This window comes from Macaca mulatta, chromosome 3 (assembly GCF_049350105.2).
Source record: "Macaca mulatta isolate MMU2019108-1 chromosome 3, T2T-MMU8v2.0, whole genome shotgun sequence".
Taxonomy (NCBI): Eukaryota; Metazoa; Chordata; class Mammalia; order Primates; family Cercopithecidae; genus Macaca; species Macaca mulatta.
Window position 1 is genome coordinate 91050877 of NC_133408.1, and position 14346 is coordinate 91065222.

At 41.4% G+C, this 14346-nt stretch overlaps 1 protein-coding gene across 6 annotated transcripts in view; it reads left to right on the forward strand.

The window, feature by feature from the left end:
* ELMO1 (engulfment and cell motility 1) overlaps nucleotides 1–14346 on the forward strand; it is a 575941-nt gene that overhangs the window by 107035 nt on the left and 454560 nt on the right. For all 6 annotated transcript variants that reach the window (XM_015133709.3, XM_077995014.1, NM_001257647.1 and 3 more), the window contains 1 exon segment: nucleotides 112–262. In XM_015133709.3, the coding sequence (XP_014989195.1) occupies nucleotides 185–262 (78 nt within the window). In that variant the 5' untranslated portion in view covers nucleotides 112–184.

The window sequence follows — 14346 nt, forward strand, 5'->3', positions numbered from 1 at the left end:
GGGAGCCGTTTTTCATACCAAACCACCATGAAAACAGGAAGTGATGAAGCAAAATTCACCCTGCATCGGCACTGAGTGACTTCTCTTTCTTTTTCTGTCATTCCTCATTAGGTATAGACACGTGTGGCCGTTTACACTGTAGGATCCCCAGTCCCACTGGCTTTGAACATTTTGGGGGCTTACAATGCCGCCACCCGCGGACATCGTCAAGGTGGCCATAGAATGGCCGGGCGCCTACCCCAAACTCATGGAAATTGATCAGGTTAGTAACGTGACAGCCTTGGGTGTTTATTTTCAGTTTCCTTTCTATATGGGAATTTTCATAGACTTTGGATAGTTCGCTCTTCTCCCTTTCTTCCTCTAGCTGTGTTGAAAAATCTGTGCAGTAATAGTTGCAATGTAGCTTGATCTCTGTGGCACATATAATAGTGATGGATGGAGTTTTTATACTCTTCCAGCATCCACTTGGATTGTGTCAATGCAGGATTTGTGTCTGAAGCTGGGAAGGAGGTGGGAGGGACAAGTGGATCGGGCCCTGGGCAGTTGACACAGTGGAGGCTGCCCCATCCCTGCCTTGCCATGACACATGAATATGTGCAGATTGTTGGAACACAGACAAGACAAAACTTAATTTTTAAAATCACTTTTTTCTTCATTTTTTGCAGAAGCAGCGAAATGCACTGATACTTTGTTACATTAATAGTTTTATAATGAAATTAGTATAGAAGGGTTCAGTCTTGGATTTCAGCCAATTGTAATTTTTATTTTTAGTGTAAAATTCACTATGTGTCTAGCATATTGTCTGCCATGAAGTAAATACTCAACAAGTGTTTATTGAATTAAAAAATATCAAGAAGACTTATAAAAGTGGTTTGACCCATAAAGACATCCTTTAACTTGAGTCTTGAGAATTGTATGGTGTGATTCTCATGCACTGTTTGATTATAGGTTATCTCGGAATGGTTCATTTTGTCCTCACTTTACTGTAGTCATTCAAGAGCAAATGATTTAAGAAATAAAAGGTTGAGACCTAATATATACTTACGGGTTTTATAATGTATATAATATAGGGTTCTAAATGGCTTTCTACATTTTAAAAATTATAATACCATGGCAACTCCAATCTTTATGTTCTCTATGCTATTTTACGATTATGATTTACAATTTTTTTCCTGATCAGATTTTATTATCTGGCGGCAGATCAATGCAAGAGTTATATGGAATTGTGTGAATCCAAAGGAATCATTAAAATGAATTATATGGGTCAGATCAGAATTAATTGAACTTAAACTTAAATGTAAGAAAGGGTAAATTTTTGGGATTTTTGTCAAAAAAGCTGTCATCAGACCACACATCATTGTCATTTTAACTGCTGTCTAAGGTAGTTTTCTAGTGACTCAAGAAGCAACCTATACAAATAGAGAAGAGTAGAGATGCCTAATAGTTTCGGATACTTTTGAGTCAGGCAACAGATGCTTATCTGCTTTCATGTGTGGTTTGAGATGCTAGTTAAAATTTACCTTAAGAAAATGTTTGGAGATACTTGGTGCAGACTAAATGTAGTTTGGATTAGGTTTGGCCACAGCCTGAGAGACCGATGGCTTCAATGAGATAGAAGTTGGTCTCACACACGTGTAGAGGTCCTGAATGCCCTGCAGTGGCATGCACTCGGGCCCTCTGTCTTGTTGCATTGCCCTTCTCAGTCTGTGGGGCTTTGGATCACATGCTTGGGCATCACCTGAAAGCACATTAGAAATGCAGAATCTCTGGTCTTATTCCAGACCTCCTGACCGAGTCTGCATTTTAACAAGATCCCCAGGGTATCCCTGTGCATAGTTCAATCTGAGACTTGCTGAGCTAGATACCTGGTGCCCAAGCCCGGTACTCATCAGAACTACCCAGGCACTTACTCGAAATAACTGTTTTCAGTGGTCCCATCCCAAGAGACTCTAATTTAGTGGTTCTGGTAAACTATTTAATTCTGATTCTGCCATGGTCAGTGCAGTTTGAAAACCTCTGCTTTAAGACAGCAGCTCTTAATAGACAGTCCTCCTTACCTGTGAGGTGAGTGTAGTGTTCTCTGCCTTTGGAGGTGTCCTTTGCTATGTGTGTGTTTTAATGTATATATTTTAAATTATCTGTTTATTTTGGAATAATTTTAGATTGACAGAAAGCTACAAAGATTGTGTATGCTTACATTTATACCCTTTTTCCAGTTTCCCCTCAGGTTAAAATCTTAATCTTGTTACGTTAGTCAAAACTAAGAAGTTGACGTTGATACATTACATTAACATAACTACCAACTTTATTTGGATTTCATCAGATTTTCCACTAATGTCCTTATTCTGTTTGAGGATCCAATCCAGGGATACCAATTGTCATGTTTCCTCAGTCTCCTTCCATTTTGGACAATTTCTCAGTCTTTCCTTGTTTTTCATGGCCTGATAACTTTGACAAGTACTTGTATGTTGATACAATTTTAAACACACAAAAATTGCAAGGATAGTACAAAGAACTCTGTACCTACTTTTCCAGAATCATTTGATGGAGCCTTGGAAGCACCATCCCCCTTCACCCCTGAACACTCAGTGTGTATGTCCTAATATCGTAACCATTCTCTTACATAATAATCACAGTACATTTCTAAAACCAGAAATAAATTGAATAGTGGTATAATGCTATCGTCAAATTCAAAGTTTGTAATTCATATTCAAATTCCATCAGTTGTCCCAATAAGGTCCTCTATAGGGCCTTATTTTCTCTATGGTATATTATCCCATCCAGGATCATGTAGTATGTTTATTGTCAGATCTCTTTGATCTCCATTGATCTCTAGAAATTTCTCAGTCTTTACCTTTTGTGACCTTGACGTTTTTGTAGAGTACAGGACAGCTGTTTTAGAAAAAGTCTTCAGTTTGAGGTTCTCTTACATATCCTACTGATCAGATTCGAGTTTTGTATTTTTGGCAGAAATGTAGAGAAATGATGTGTCCTTTTTGGCTCATCATATCAAGAGGTACATGATGTTGCATTATCTGATTCTTGGTGATTATTCTGATTTTACAGATGACAAGTGTAAACAATTGCTTAAATTGTAGGCCTCCTGTTAATCACTTATGGAAACCTAGACAGACAGGTAGGAACCCAGACTCTTGCCCTGCAGTTGCCGGAATTACAGTGAGACTTATGGAAGTGTTGCTGTCAGATGTTTCTTGATTGAGTCAGAAGTTGGCATGAGAATTAGAAGTATGTTTTCACATGCAATGAAGAGTAGAAGAAATGATCATTACTTGGGTTTTCTCCTTACCTTCTACCTTGTTCAGTAAAGAGCACATAACCTGCCTCTCTCTCTCTCATAGCATGTTAGCTTCATTTAGAAAGCTCTTTGCTTCTTTTTAGCCTGGATAGCTGCTATTTCACTAAAAACCATTTCCAAAAGTTGGGTTAAGCACTGCTGCTCTATTGTCTCCCAAAAGTTTGGGTGCCCCTCCACTTACCACATTGTGTTGTGCTTGTCTATCAACTGAACCCAGTGGTCCTCAACCTTGAGTGTGTACAAGAAGCATCCAGTGAACTTATACAATATGCATATACCACCTTGTGCAAAATGCAGCCCCAGCCGCAGAGATCGTGATTCTGTTGGCCAGGGACAGGGCCTTTCTTCTGCATCTGTGATAAGCACCAGATGAATCTAATCCAAGGGCTTCCACAGTTTGAGAAGCAGTCATTAAACTGGGAACTGCCTGTCTTTGACTGTGGTTTCTCCTTGCCTGGTGAACAGTCCTTAAAATGAAAAGATACTTCATGAATGAATCACTGGGAGGAGGCGCTTCCTGAGTAGTGATTATCTTATCAGGTACTCAGTTCTGCTCAGCCACCCTCCATCAGTGCCTGGAGTTGTCAGAGGGACGTCTGCCCATGATGGACTTGTTTCTCTTCTTTCTAAATATTTAGGAGAAAATTCTGTGTTTCCACTCAGCAGGAAACCCCCCCAGGAGCTTCTTACACATGGACTTCGCTGTATCACGGGAAGGTCTCAAAAGAATTACCAGCTCACTGGTTCCTGACTCCTGCTCTTGCCTTCACAATGTATTGTTGAATTTCAAGCTTGGGGGGCCACTTGAGGCTGAGGATGTTTGTTGTCTGGATACATCAAGGCTCCCGCATCCACTGTTCTTGTTAACTTATTATGTCCTGAATAATGTATGTGTTTCTCGGTCAAGAGTCTGGAATCCCAAACACTTCGATAAGCAGCATGTAGTAAGAGGCAGTGTGGCAAAAGGGGCATGTATAGGCTCCAAGGACATTTAAACCTGGATGCTTGTTTTAGTTCCTTCAGCTGTTATAACAAAGTACCTTAAACTGGGCAATTTACGAACAACAGAAATTTATTGCTCACAGTTCTGGAGGCTGGGAAGTCAAGATCAAGGCACAGTGGATGTGGTGTGTGATGAGGGCTTGTTCCTCGTAGATGGTGCCTTTGTATGTTTCCCCATAGGCAGAAGGGGCGAACAGGCTCTGTCAAGCATGTTTTTATACCACTACCATAGGGGCCAGGTTTCAAACAGGTGAATTTTGGGGAGACACAAACATTCAGACCATAGCAGTCCTGGAGCCCTGCTTTCTGTGAAAATCTCAGCCTTGTTGAGCCTTAGTCTTTTTGGGATATTAATTTGCTACTTTGATGGTCCTTGTGAAGATTAAAGAAAACATGTGAAAAGAATGTAGCATGTTGCATAGTTTAGAGTGATTCCTTAATAAAGGCAGCCATTATTGCTGTTAGTTTTAAACAAATTCTCATTAGATTAGAAAATTAGGTACTCTGGTTTTCCTTTTCACCCGCAGTTCCATGTGAACAGTTGCCCTCTGTTCTCATTCTTTCTCTGACTAGCTTTTTACATGTTTAGGAAGGAGACAAAATTAAAAGATAAGTGGGAGGCATCCTCTGGTAATAAAGAGGTGTCCTGACTGGACACATAGCCAGTTTGTGCTATGGAATCCTCACTGGCTCCCTAGTACTTTGTGATTTTTTTTTTCCATCTTGGCCACTCACCATTTCTGAGCAGCAGCTTTTCTGTTCCCTGCATAAAGTCTTCAAGCCTCCAGTATTTCCTGTCCCTGCCCTGCCCCCTCAGGCCTTGCTTTTCAAGGAAGACACAGACCAGAAAGCTACCACTTCTGTCTTTGCCTTAGAACTTGTCTGCCTGCATATTTGCATGGCACCACAGACTACCTGATGCCTTTGTCTCATGCCTTCCTGTTTTGTTTTGCTGCTTCTACTGCCAGCAGAGGAGGGAAGAGGTGGTCCCAATTTGTTTCCAGTGCTTTCAGCTTATCCCAGTCCCCAATGCTCCACATAGATTTTAGCCCATCCTTTCCACCTTACCTGGGCTTTGTCCCATCCATGTTCTCTTCTCTTGTTCTTTTCTTCTTCTCTGTCTTCAACAGTGAACTCTTCTGTTCTTACCTTGGAAAATCCTCCCCTTGACCTAGTAACTCTCTTTTGGTAGTATTTTATTCTGTTTTTCCATTCCAAGCTTATTTAAATGTTTCCAGTATATGCCATCGATGTTGTTCCATGCTTATTTTAATCTTTGCACGAACAACAGTTTACCTCTTTACAGGGCTCCCCTTTTTGGTGGCACCTCTGCCTTGGTTGTCCCCACCCTCTCGGTTACACTCAGCAAAGTTGCTCATTCTCATCTTCTTGAAACTCTCCCTCCCATCCTCTAGCTTCAGTGCCTGAGATTCTTCCTCCTTGTTTGATTCATCTGGGATTGTTTCCTTCCTGGTTCCTCTTCTTTCCAGATCAGTTCCAGCCTCCGTGCGAAGCCCTCTGGTCTGTGTGTTCACTGTCGACACTTTTTGTCTTAGAGTCCATGTTCACTCATGATGTTAAAGTTTCACCTCTGCCTACATACATAACAGCAGTTCCCGTCACCAGCGTGGCCTGCCAGCTACTCACTAGTTTCATTTCTTTGTTGGGTGGATATATGATTCCCCTCTCTAACTTCTAACTTCAGTTGTCTACAGAAGAGACAAATGGTTAGTGAAACTGCCCATATGTTAACCTGAAGAAAGGGGTCTCACAGGTGTTACCAACTTTTGGAGGTTATATCATGCAGAGAAGGGACCCTTAGATATGTTCTTTTTTTTTTTTTTTTTTTCCTTGACGCAGGTTCTCACTGTGTCACCCAGGCTGGAGTACAATAGTTCAAGCAGAGCTCACTGCAACCTCTAATTCTGGGCTCAAGAGATCCTCCTGCCTCAGCCTCTTGAGTAGCTGGGATTACAGGTGTGCACCACCATGACTGGCTAATCTTTGTATTTTTAGTAGTGATGGGGTTTTGCCATATTGCCCAGGCTAGTCTCGAACTCCTGGACTTAAACGATCCTCCCACCTCAGCCTCCCAAAGTGCTGGGATTACAGTCCATTAGCCACCACACCCTGCCTAGATGTGTTCTTCATGGCCCAAGTGTAGGAACTCCATCCTATTTGTACTAGGAGAGAGATTCCACTTTTGCTCAAGAAAAGCCAGCACGGGCCATCTCAGCAGGTGAGGGGATTGATCCATCATCTCTACTAAGTGTGCATCAGAAAAATGCTTGGAGAAGAGGTTGTGAGCATATTCAGGCCCAAAAAGGGCAATGGGAAGAGATACATAGTTTTCAACCTTAGTTCTGCTTCTCAAATGGCTTGGGGCAGAGGGGTGGCTGCCGAGGGCTTCTGGGCACTCCTCACTCACTCCTGCTGCAGTACCTTTGTATTGTCCCATTTTCATTTGTGGATGATTTGGGGGAAGATTTTGTTTGAAAAAAGTTTATCAGTTTTAAAAAATAGACATGGATGATTCTTGAGCTTTCTAGTGTTCTGAGACTTTAGTCAGATTCTTTAGGGTGACTTTGTATCCTTCCATATATTTCATAAGAATTACCCCTGGGCCAAGGTAGTGTCTGCAGGCACTGTATGTGATTCCCAGGTACCCTTCCATTTTGTAGAAGCTGCTCCTTTAGATGCTTGTTCCCGCACATCCACGGTCTTTTTTCATTTCTTGCCGTTTCCTTCTAAAAGTATGCCACCTTTAATGCCCCCTGCCTTCTCCCAGCTCTCCACTGCTTTAAATCCTGGCTTTGCTAAGCACTGCAGAGAGCCTCCTTTGTACTCAAACGTTTTCTGATCACATTATAATGCAGTCTTTTCTCCAGCTTTCTAATTTCTTATACCATTTTCTTTGCCTGTAGCTTTTATTTGCAGTTAATACATTTCACACATAACGTAATTCACATTTTTCTTTTTTCGTGCTCACTTCTCTTGAAATAGATTATAAGCTCTTGGAGGTCATCCTGTGGCTTACATACATTTGTATCCTTTGGTTCATCACATTGATCTCCATTACTGTGTATCTACAATAGGTTTTAATTCTGAACAGTGAAGATAAGAATAAAACACTGGTGGTCCTCATTCTCCAAACAGAAAAATTATAACATCTCCCCTACCCCAGTATATTGGGAGGGGGTTAGTTCCCTAAAAGAAAAACAGATGCATGCATTTTAGGTAAGTGCGATTGCCTGCAGTTTTTCAACTACCATATTTCTATTGCATATTTAAGATATAATTCCATATGCATAAATTTGATTTACACGAGACTTTGAAAATCTCATTGAGTAAAACCCATTTGAGTTTTTGTACTTTACATGGAGTTTTGCTCATTAGTAGTAGTAGTAATAATAGCGCCACACACTATGTGGCAGGCAGCAGAAGGCCTTGCATGTGGTATTTCATCACCTTACTATACAGCCTTCAAGATCGACTTAGGCTCCCTACTTCATAATTATTCAAAGGTTCATTAACTTGCCCAAGATTACTCAGTTAGGAAGGTACTGATTTGAATCTAGCACTGTATGACACTAAAACCCAGGCAGTTTTTTGGTTTTATTCTTGTTAAGGCAGAGTTTTGCTCTTACTGCCCCGGCTGGAGTTCTATGGTGCAATTCTGGCTCACTGCAACTTCCGTCTCCTGGGTTCAAGCAATTCTCCTGCCTCAGCCTCCTAAGTAGCTGGGATTACAGGTGCCCGCCACCATGCCTGGCTAATTTTTGTATTTTTAGTAGAGTCACAGTTTCATCATGTTGGCCAGGCTTAGACATTGCCAAATGTCTCTTGGGCGGTGGACTGAGTCTCCTCCTGTTAAGAATGGACTAGGTCAGGGCCTCCTGAGCTTGCTTCTGTATCAGAATCACTTATGAAACATGTTGAAAATACACAGAGGATCATTGTGTAGTGATCCAAGGTTCAGGGATCCTTGTTTTTGTGAAGCTCCCCTGGTGATGTTCATGCTGTTGGAACTACATTTGAAAACATTGCTGTGAAGCCCTTGAAATTTCTCTCTCTCCCTACAGAAGCTACCTTTGGCTCCTGCAGTAACTTTTAGTGAGTCATTTAAAGGTAGTGCCTCAATTTCTCCATGAGGGAAATGGTGCTAAAAATTTTTAGTCTCTCCTTACTTTACAGAGAGTACAAACATAGCTTTAAGAGCTCATTTTGCTCCAGTTAAGAAAGGTGTAAGAAAGACTGTGTGGTACTGCACCACTGCTTTCATACTGTCATAATAGGTGAAAAGATATTGGTAGAGGAATAGTCATCCTTTGTCTGATTTTTGCAACTTTTGGATTTGGTAATGTAACAGTTATTTCTCAAACTTCCTTTAAAATAAGGTGACTGGGTACTTCCTTTTCTGGTTTTAATGAGAGAGTCTATATAATAACCTCATAAAATCTTAAAAATTTGCCATGTTTTTGAAGAAAAACACAGCAAACATACCTCTCCCTTTAACTGAGCCGAGTTTAATTGAGCAAGAATGAACTCTTCCTTTCTCCTTTTCCTTCTGCAGATGAAATGCAGATTTTTAGTTTGCTCTGTAGGTGGTTGCTGGTGGGGTTCTCTTCTGTCCTACTTCCTTCCACAACACTGTCACTCAGAAGTTTGGGCAACTCAGAACACACCTATTAACTATGTTTTCTTAAGACTTCGTGACTAAGACCGCTGACATTTCTAGAACCTTTTGTGAATGTTACACTTTGTGCTTATTTTCCTGTTAGGTCAGCAGGTTAATTGTGGCAGAGTATCTAAATATGTGAATTTCAGTGTTGAGAAGGAACTCTGGGTACCCAGGAACACAACAGCTTGTACTTCAGGAGTACGTTGACCAATATGCAGTGTGTCAAGAACTCCAAGGAAATGAGAGCAGCCTCCGGCAAATAAAATATGTGCTTTTCTAGTTTCTTGTTCCTAGCTTTCCATCAAATGCATTCATGGGTCAGTGGCATCACCATCATGCTTGACTCCCACCCCCACATACTCCACAGCCCCTCAAATAGCAAGTCCTGTAGAATCAGCCTCCTAAGTGGGCTTGAGTCCATCCATCCTTTTTCCGTCCTAGCTGCCACTGCTCTAGCTTATTTCCCCTAGGTGGCTTCAGTAGCATCACAGCTGGCTGCCAGGCCATGCTTCTTCCTTCCCCTTCAATCCGTTCCCCTAGGCCTAACATTCTGTACTGGCTTCCATTGCACCTAGAATAGAATCCAGACGTCCTTGCTGTGGTTGGCAGGGCCCCGGGCTGCCTCCAGCTCTTGCCAGTGCACTGCCTTGCTTAGTGCCACTGTGGAGTTCCCCAACACCACCATCTGAGTTCTCATCATATGCAAACATTTTCTCCTTTCACAAACACAAATTTATTACCACTTCAAGTCTTTAAAAATGTGATTTTTCTCTTAACTAGAAATTACCCTCCTCAGTTCTCTGCATGTCTAACACCTGTTTATTCTTCCATCCCAGATGAAGTGTAAGTTCCTTAGACCTTTCTCTAAGGCCTTTTCTGACTCTTCAGACTGGATGAGGGCGCTTGCTGTGTAGAACTTGCAACATCCCACAGGGCTTCACTTGTCAGCATTGTAATCACTGTGTGATGCTCTGCATGGGCCAAGTGTGTCCCCAGCGCCAGCAGAGGGCCTGCACGTGGTAAACTCATAAAGGAGTGTTTGTTGAGTAAAGGAAATAAGTGATATTGATACTTTTTCTGTCTATTGATACAGACAATAATATGTGAACAGGAATGGCAGTGGTGAAGACATTCCTTGCCTCGTTTGCACCACGTATTCTAAATACATTATTACATTTTATAAATACCGACTTTAGGAAAATCTTTGTGTGTCTTTCCATCAAAGCCATCTGTAGTTAAAAGACAATCAGTGACTTTGAGACAAACCATCTCAAAATGATGATGGATGAATCCTTACTCTGGGAGAAGTTGGTGGTGATCTGTTTGGATTGATCAGCCTCATAATCATGAGATGCTCATAATTTCCGGCTGTCATTTCTTCCTTGACCACCCTGACCTATATAAACAACCATCCATCTGCCTGTCTGCCTTGCTCATCTGCATGGCTCTTGTATCTCAAACTCAGCATATTCAAAACAGTCCTTGTTCCTCCCACCTCAAACCCATACAGTTTTGCTTTTCTTCATGTTTTCCTTTTCTTGGTGACAGATGTGAACTACACCCAGTTTGCTCAAGCTGACACCATGTGTCTTTTAGACTCTTTTTTTCTCCCTCATCTTTGTTATCCAATCAGTCATCACAGAAAACTTGTCTGTATTTTCTGGTCTTGGTCACATCTGCTGCTGCCACCCTATCTGGACCTCTTCCTTCTGGTCAGTGTGGAGGAGTACAGAGAGCAGGAGAGAGCTTAACATCAGTGTGTGTTGAGTATCCTCAAAGACATCTCTTCAAAAGAGAGAGCATAATATTTACACAAACAGGAGATTATGAGGACAAAGCAAATGGGTATAAATTGTGAACAGGTGTACATGAGAAAGAGCCAACTAGATACCTTATAAGTGAAAAATGCAGTAGTCGCTGGTGGCACGGTGGCTCATGCCTATAATCCCAGCACTTTGGGAGGCTGAGGCGGGCAGATCACGAGGTCAGGAGATTGAGACCATCCTGGCTAACACGGTGAAACCAATCTCTACTAAAAATACAAAAAAAAAAAAAAAAAATTAGCCGGGCATGGTGGTGGGTGCCTGTAGTCCCAGCTACTTGGGAGGCTGAGGCAGGAGAATGGCATGAACCCAGGAGGCGGAGCTTGCAGTGAGCCGAGATCATGCCCCTGCACTCCAGCCTGGGCAACAGAGCAAGACCCTGTCTCAAAAAAAAAAAAAAAACAACAACCAGAAAAATGCAGTAGTCTTTCCCTTATCTGTGGGTTTGCTTTCCCCAACCAACTACAGTCTGAAATGTTAAATGGAAAATTCCAGAAGTAAACAACTCATAAGTTTTAAATTGTGCACTGTTCACAGTACTGTGATAAAATTTTGCACTATCCTGCTTTGTCCCTCCGGGACTTGCAGCACCCCTTTGTCCAGCGTATGCATGCTGTAGACACTTCCCATTTGTTAGTCACTTAGTAGCCATTTCAGTTATCAGATCAACTGTCATGGTATGGCAGCACTTGTGTCCAGGTGGCCCTTATTTTACTTAATAATGGCTTCAAAATGTAAGACTAGTGATTCTGGCATTTCAGATATACCCAAGAGAAGCTTCCTTTAAGTGAAAAGGTGAAAGGTCTAGATTTACTAGGGAAGGGAAAAAAAAATCAGTTGCTAAGACATATGGTAAGAATGAATCTTCTATCTGTGAAATTGTGAGAAAGAAAAATAATTCATGCTAGTTTTGCTCTCAAACCTCAAACTGCAAAAGTTATGGCCACAGTGTATGATGAATGCTTAGTTAAGATCAAGAGGCATAAAATTTGGGGGTGGAAGGTATGAAGAGAAACATGTTCTGATTGATGGCAGTCAGGTTCAGTACTATCTGAGGTTTCAGGCATACACTGGAAGTCTTGGAACATATGCCCCTCAAATAAAAGAGGGACTACTGTATATGTTAATAAAATGTAAAAAGAAAAAAAAAACCAACAGCAGAAAGATAAAACAATAAAACACAGAGTAAGTCTAGAGTGGATTCGGCTAAAGAGAGAGTTGGTAAATTGAAGGTTGAAAATGAGGAATTCATTCAGAACATGGCTCAAAAGAGAAAGGAATGAAAAATATTAATACGAATGCTAAGCTGTATTGAAAAGGATAAATTAAGAAGCTATAATCTATGTCTAATTGGCAGTTCCACTAATAAGGAAATGAATGTTGGAGACAAAATATTTAAAGAGCTTCTGGCTAATATCATGTTTCTCTGGAATTAAAGGGAAATCTGACAGTGAGAAAGAACAGGGGCTCTGCATTTGGCCACTTGGGTCTGTGAGGCCCTCCCATCAGAAGCCATGTGGACTTAATACCCTGTCCAAGGGAGTAGAAAATGGAAGTTGTATAAGCAGGGGAGTGACATAGTTAGTTGTACTTTTAGAAGGTGCCAATTGGAGAATTGGTTTTTGGGGGCAAAATGGAAAATGAGAGGCTAGTTAGATTGCTCTTGCAGTAGCCCAATCAAGAAGCAACTATGCCATGAACTGGGATGGAGATAGGGAGATAGAAAGAAGTTAGGTATGTGTCCCGTTGTGACATATGGAAAGACTAATTTGACAGAAAATTGATGATTGATTATGGGTGTGGGCTAAGGCAAAGTAAAGTGCTAAGGGCAGTTCTGAGATTTCTGGTATGAACAACTGGAAGGATCCTGGTGACATCTGCCAAGATAGAAAACATCTGTAGAGGACTGTGTAGGTGGACTAACATTCCTCATGGACAACTTACAAAGGGGTACAGGAAATTGTTCAGGTGTCAGCATATCTCCTTTCATATTTCCTTTGGGTTTGATACATCGGCCAGTTTTCCTGTTTAACTTCTCTCAACCCCAGTGCAATCCCTTATCATTTGAGAATGCACACCTGATTATGCTACTTCGCTGTCTAAAAACCCACATGGGTCCAAACCTTTAAAAGTTGTCATATTTTGGAATCAGTAAAAGAATTGTAAATATTCTCACCACAAAGAAAAGATAAATATTTGAGATGATGGGTATGCTAATTACTCTGATTTGATCATTCCACAATGTACACATGTATCACAATATCACTTTATACCCCATAAATATGCAGTTATTATTTGTCAATTATAACTAAAAACTAAAAGAGTTGTCTACGGGAATTAGGCATTTTTTTCCTCTATCTTGCCTTTTGAGCCTCTGTCTCATCTTTCATTTGTGCGACATTGTCAGCTCCTCCGTATGCGAAGAGGTCATCCATTTCGCTCTGCCATTGCATTTGCCCAAATGCAAATTCAACCCAGAATGCCTTAGGCAGTCCAAATAGCACTGACTTGTACTTGCTTCCCTGTACCCACAGGCAGAATAAAGAGGACAGCTTTGAGAGTCACCCCGGATTGCATTGGCAGGAAAGAAAACAAACAACAATATGAAGGAGAGAGGGAAGATGTAGTGTTGATTCTGAGTTTATATTCTGACAAACTAGAAGAAGATGAATAAAAGTTGAAAACTGGGAAAGACAGTTTTGGGGTAAGATTTGAGTTTGAGGTTATGAAAGGATGTGCATTCAAGTTGAATTGGTCTGAGACAGAAAGGACTACAAAGAAGTAGGGGTTGGAGATGGTGATTTGGGCATCCAGAGTGAGCTTGAGCAGAGAGGCTCTTCTGGTTGGTATCAAATGTTCCAGCATTAATTTAGGATTTTATAATATATGCGTGAGGAAGGATCATCTACTATTCATATGGTGATGCTAAAACATTGCACTTCAAATAACATTTGTCCTGAACTTCCTATGTGTCAGGAACCAAGGCACCCAGCTCCAGCACCCACTCCACAGGTGTTAGCTCTGAGCACTTGGGCTTGTTGTTCATGGTTTTGATGACTTGGTAGATGATTTGCGATGGAGTTAAATGGTAAGGATTCTGGAATTGTACAGGTCTGGGTTCAAATTCTGACTCTGTCCCATGTGTTATGAGGCTTTCAGCAAGTTACATAGCATCTCTCTCTCTTTTTTTTTTTTTGGAGGCAGAGCCTTCCTCTGTTGCCCAGAGCTGGAGTGCAGTGGCATAATCCTGGCTCACTGCAACCTTGACCTTCTGGGTTCAAGTGATCCTCCCACTTCAGCCTGCCAAGTAGCTGGGACAGTGGGCATGCACCACTATGCTTGGCTAATTTTTGTACTTTTTGTAGAGATGGGGTTTCGCCATGTGGCCCAGGGTGGTCTCGAACTCTTGAGCTCAAGTGATCTGTGCACCTAGGCCTCCCGAAGTGTTGGGATTACAGACATGAACCACTGGCCAAATTACTTAATATTTTAAGATCCCTCATATGGTTTTCTCATTAGTGAAA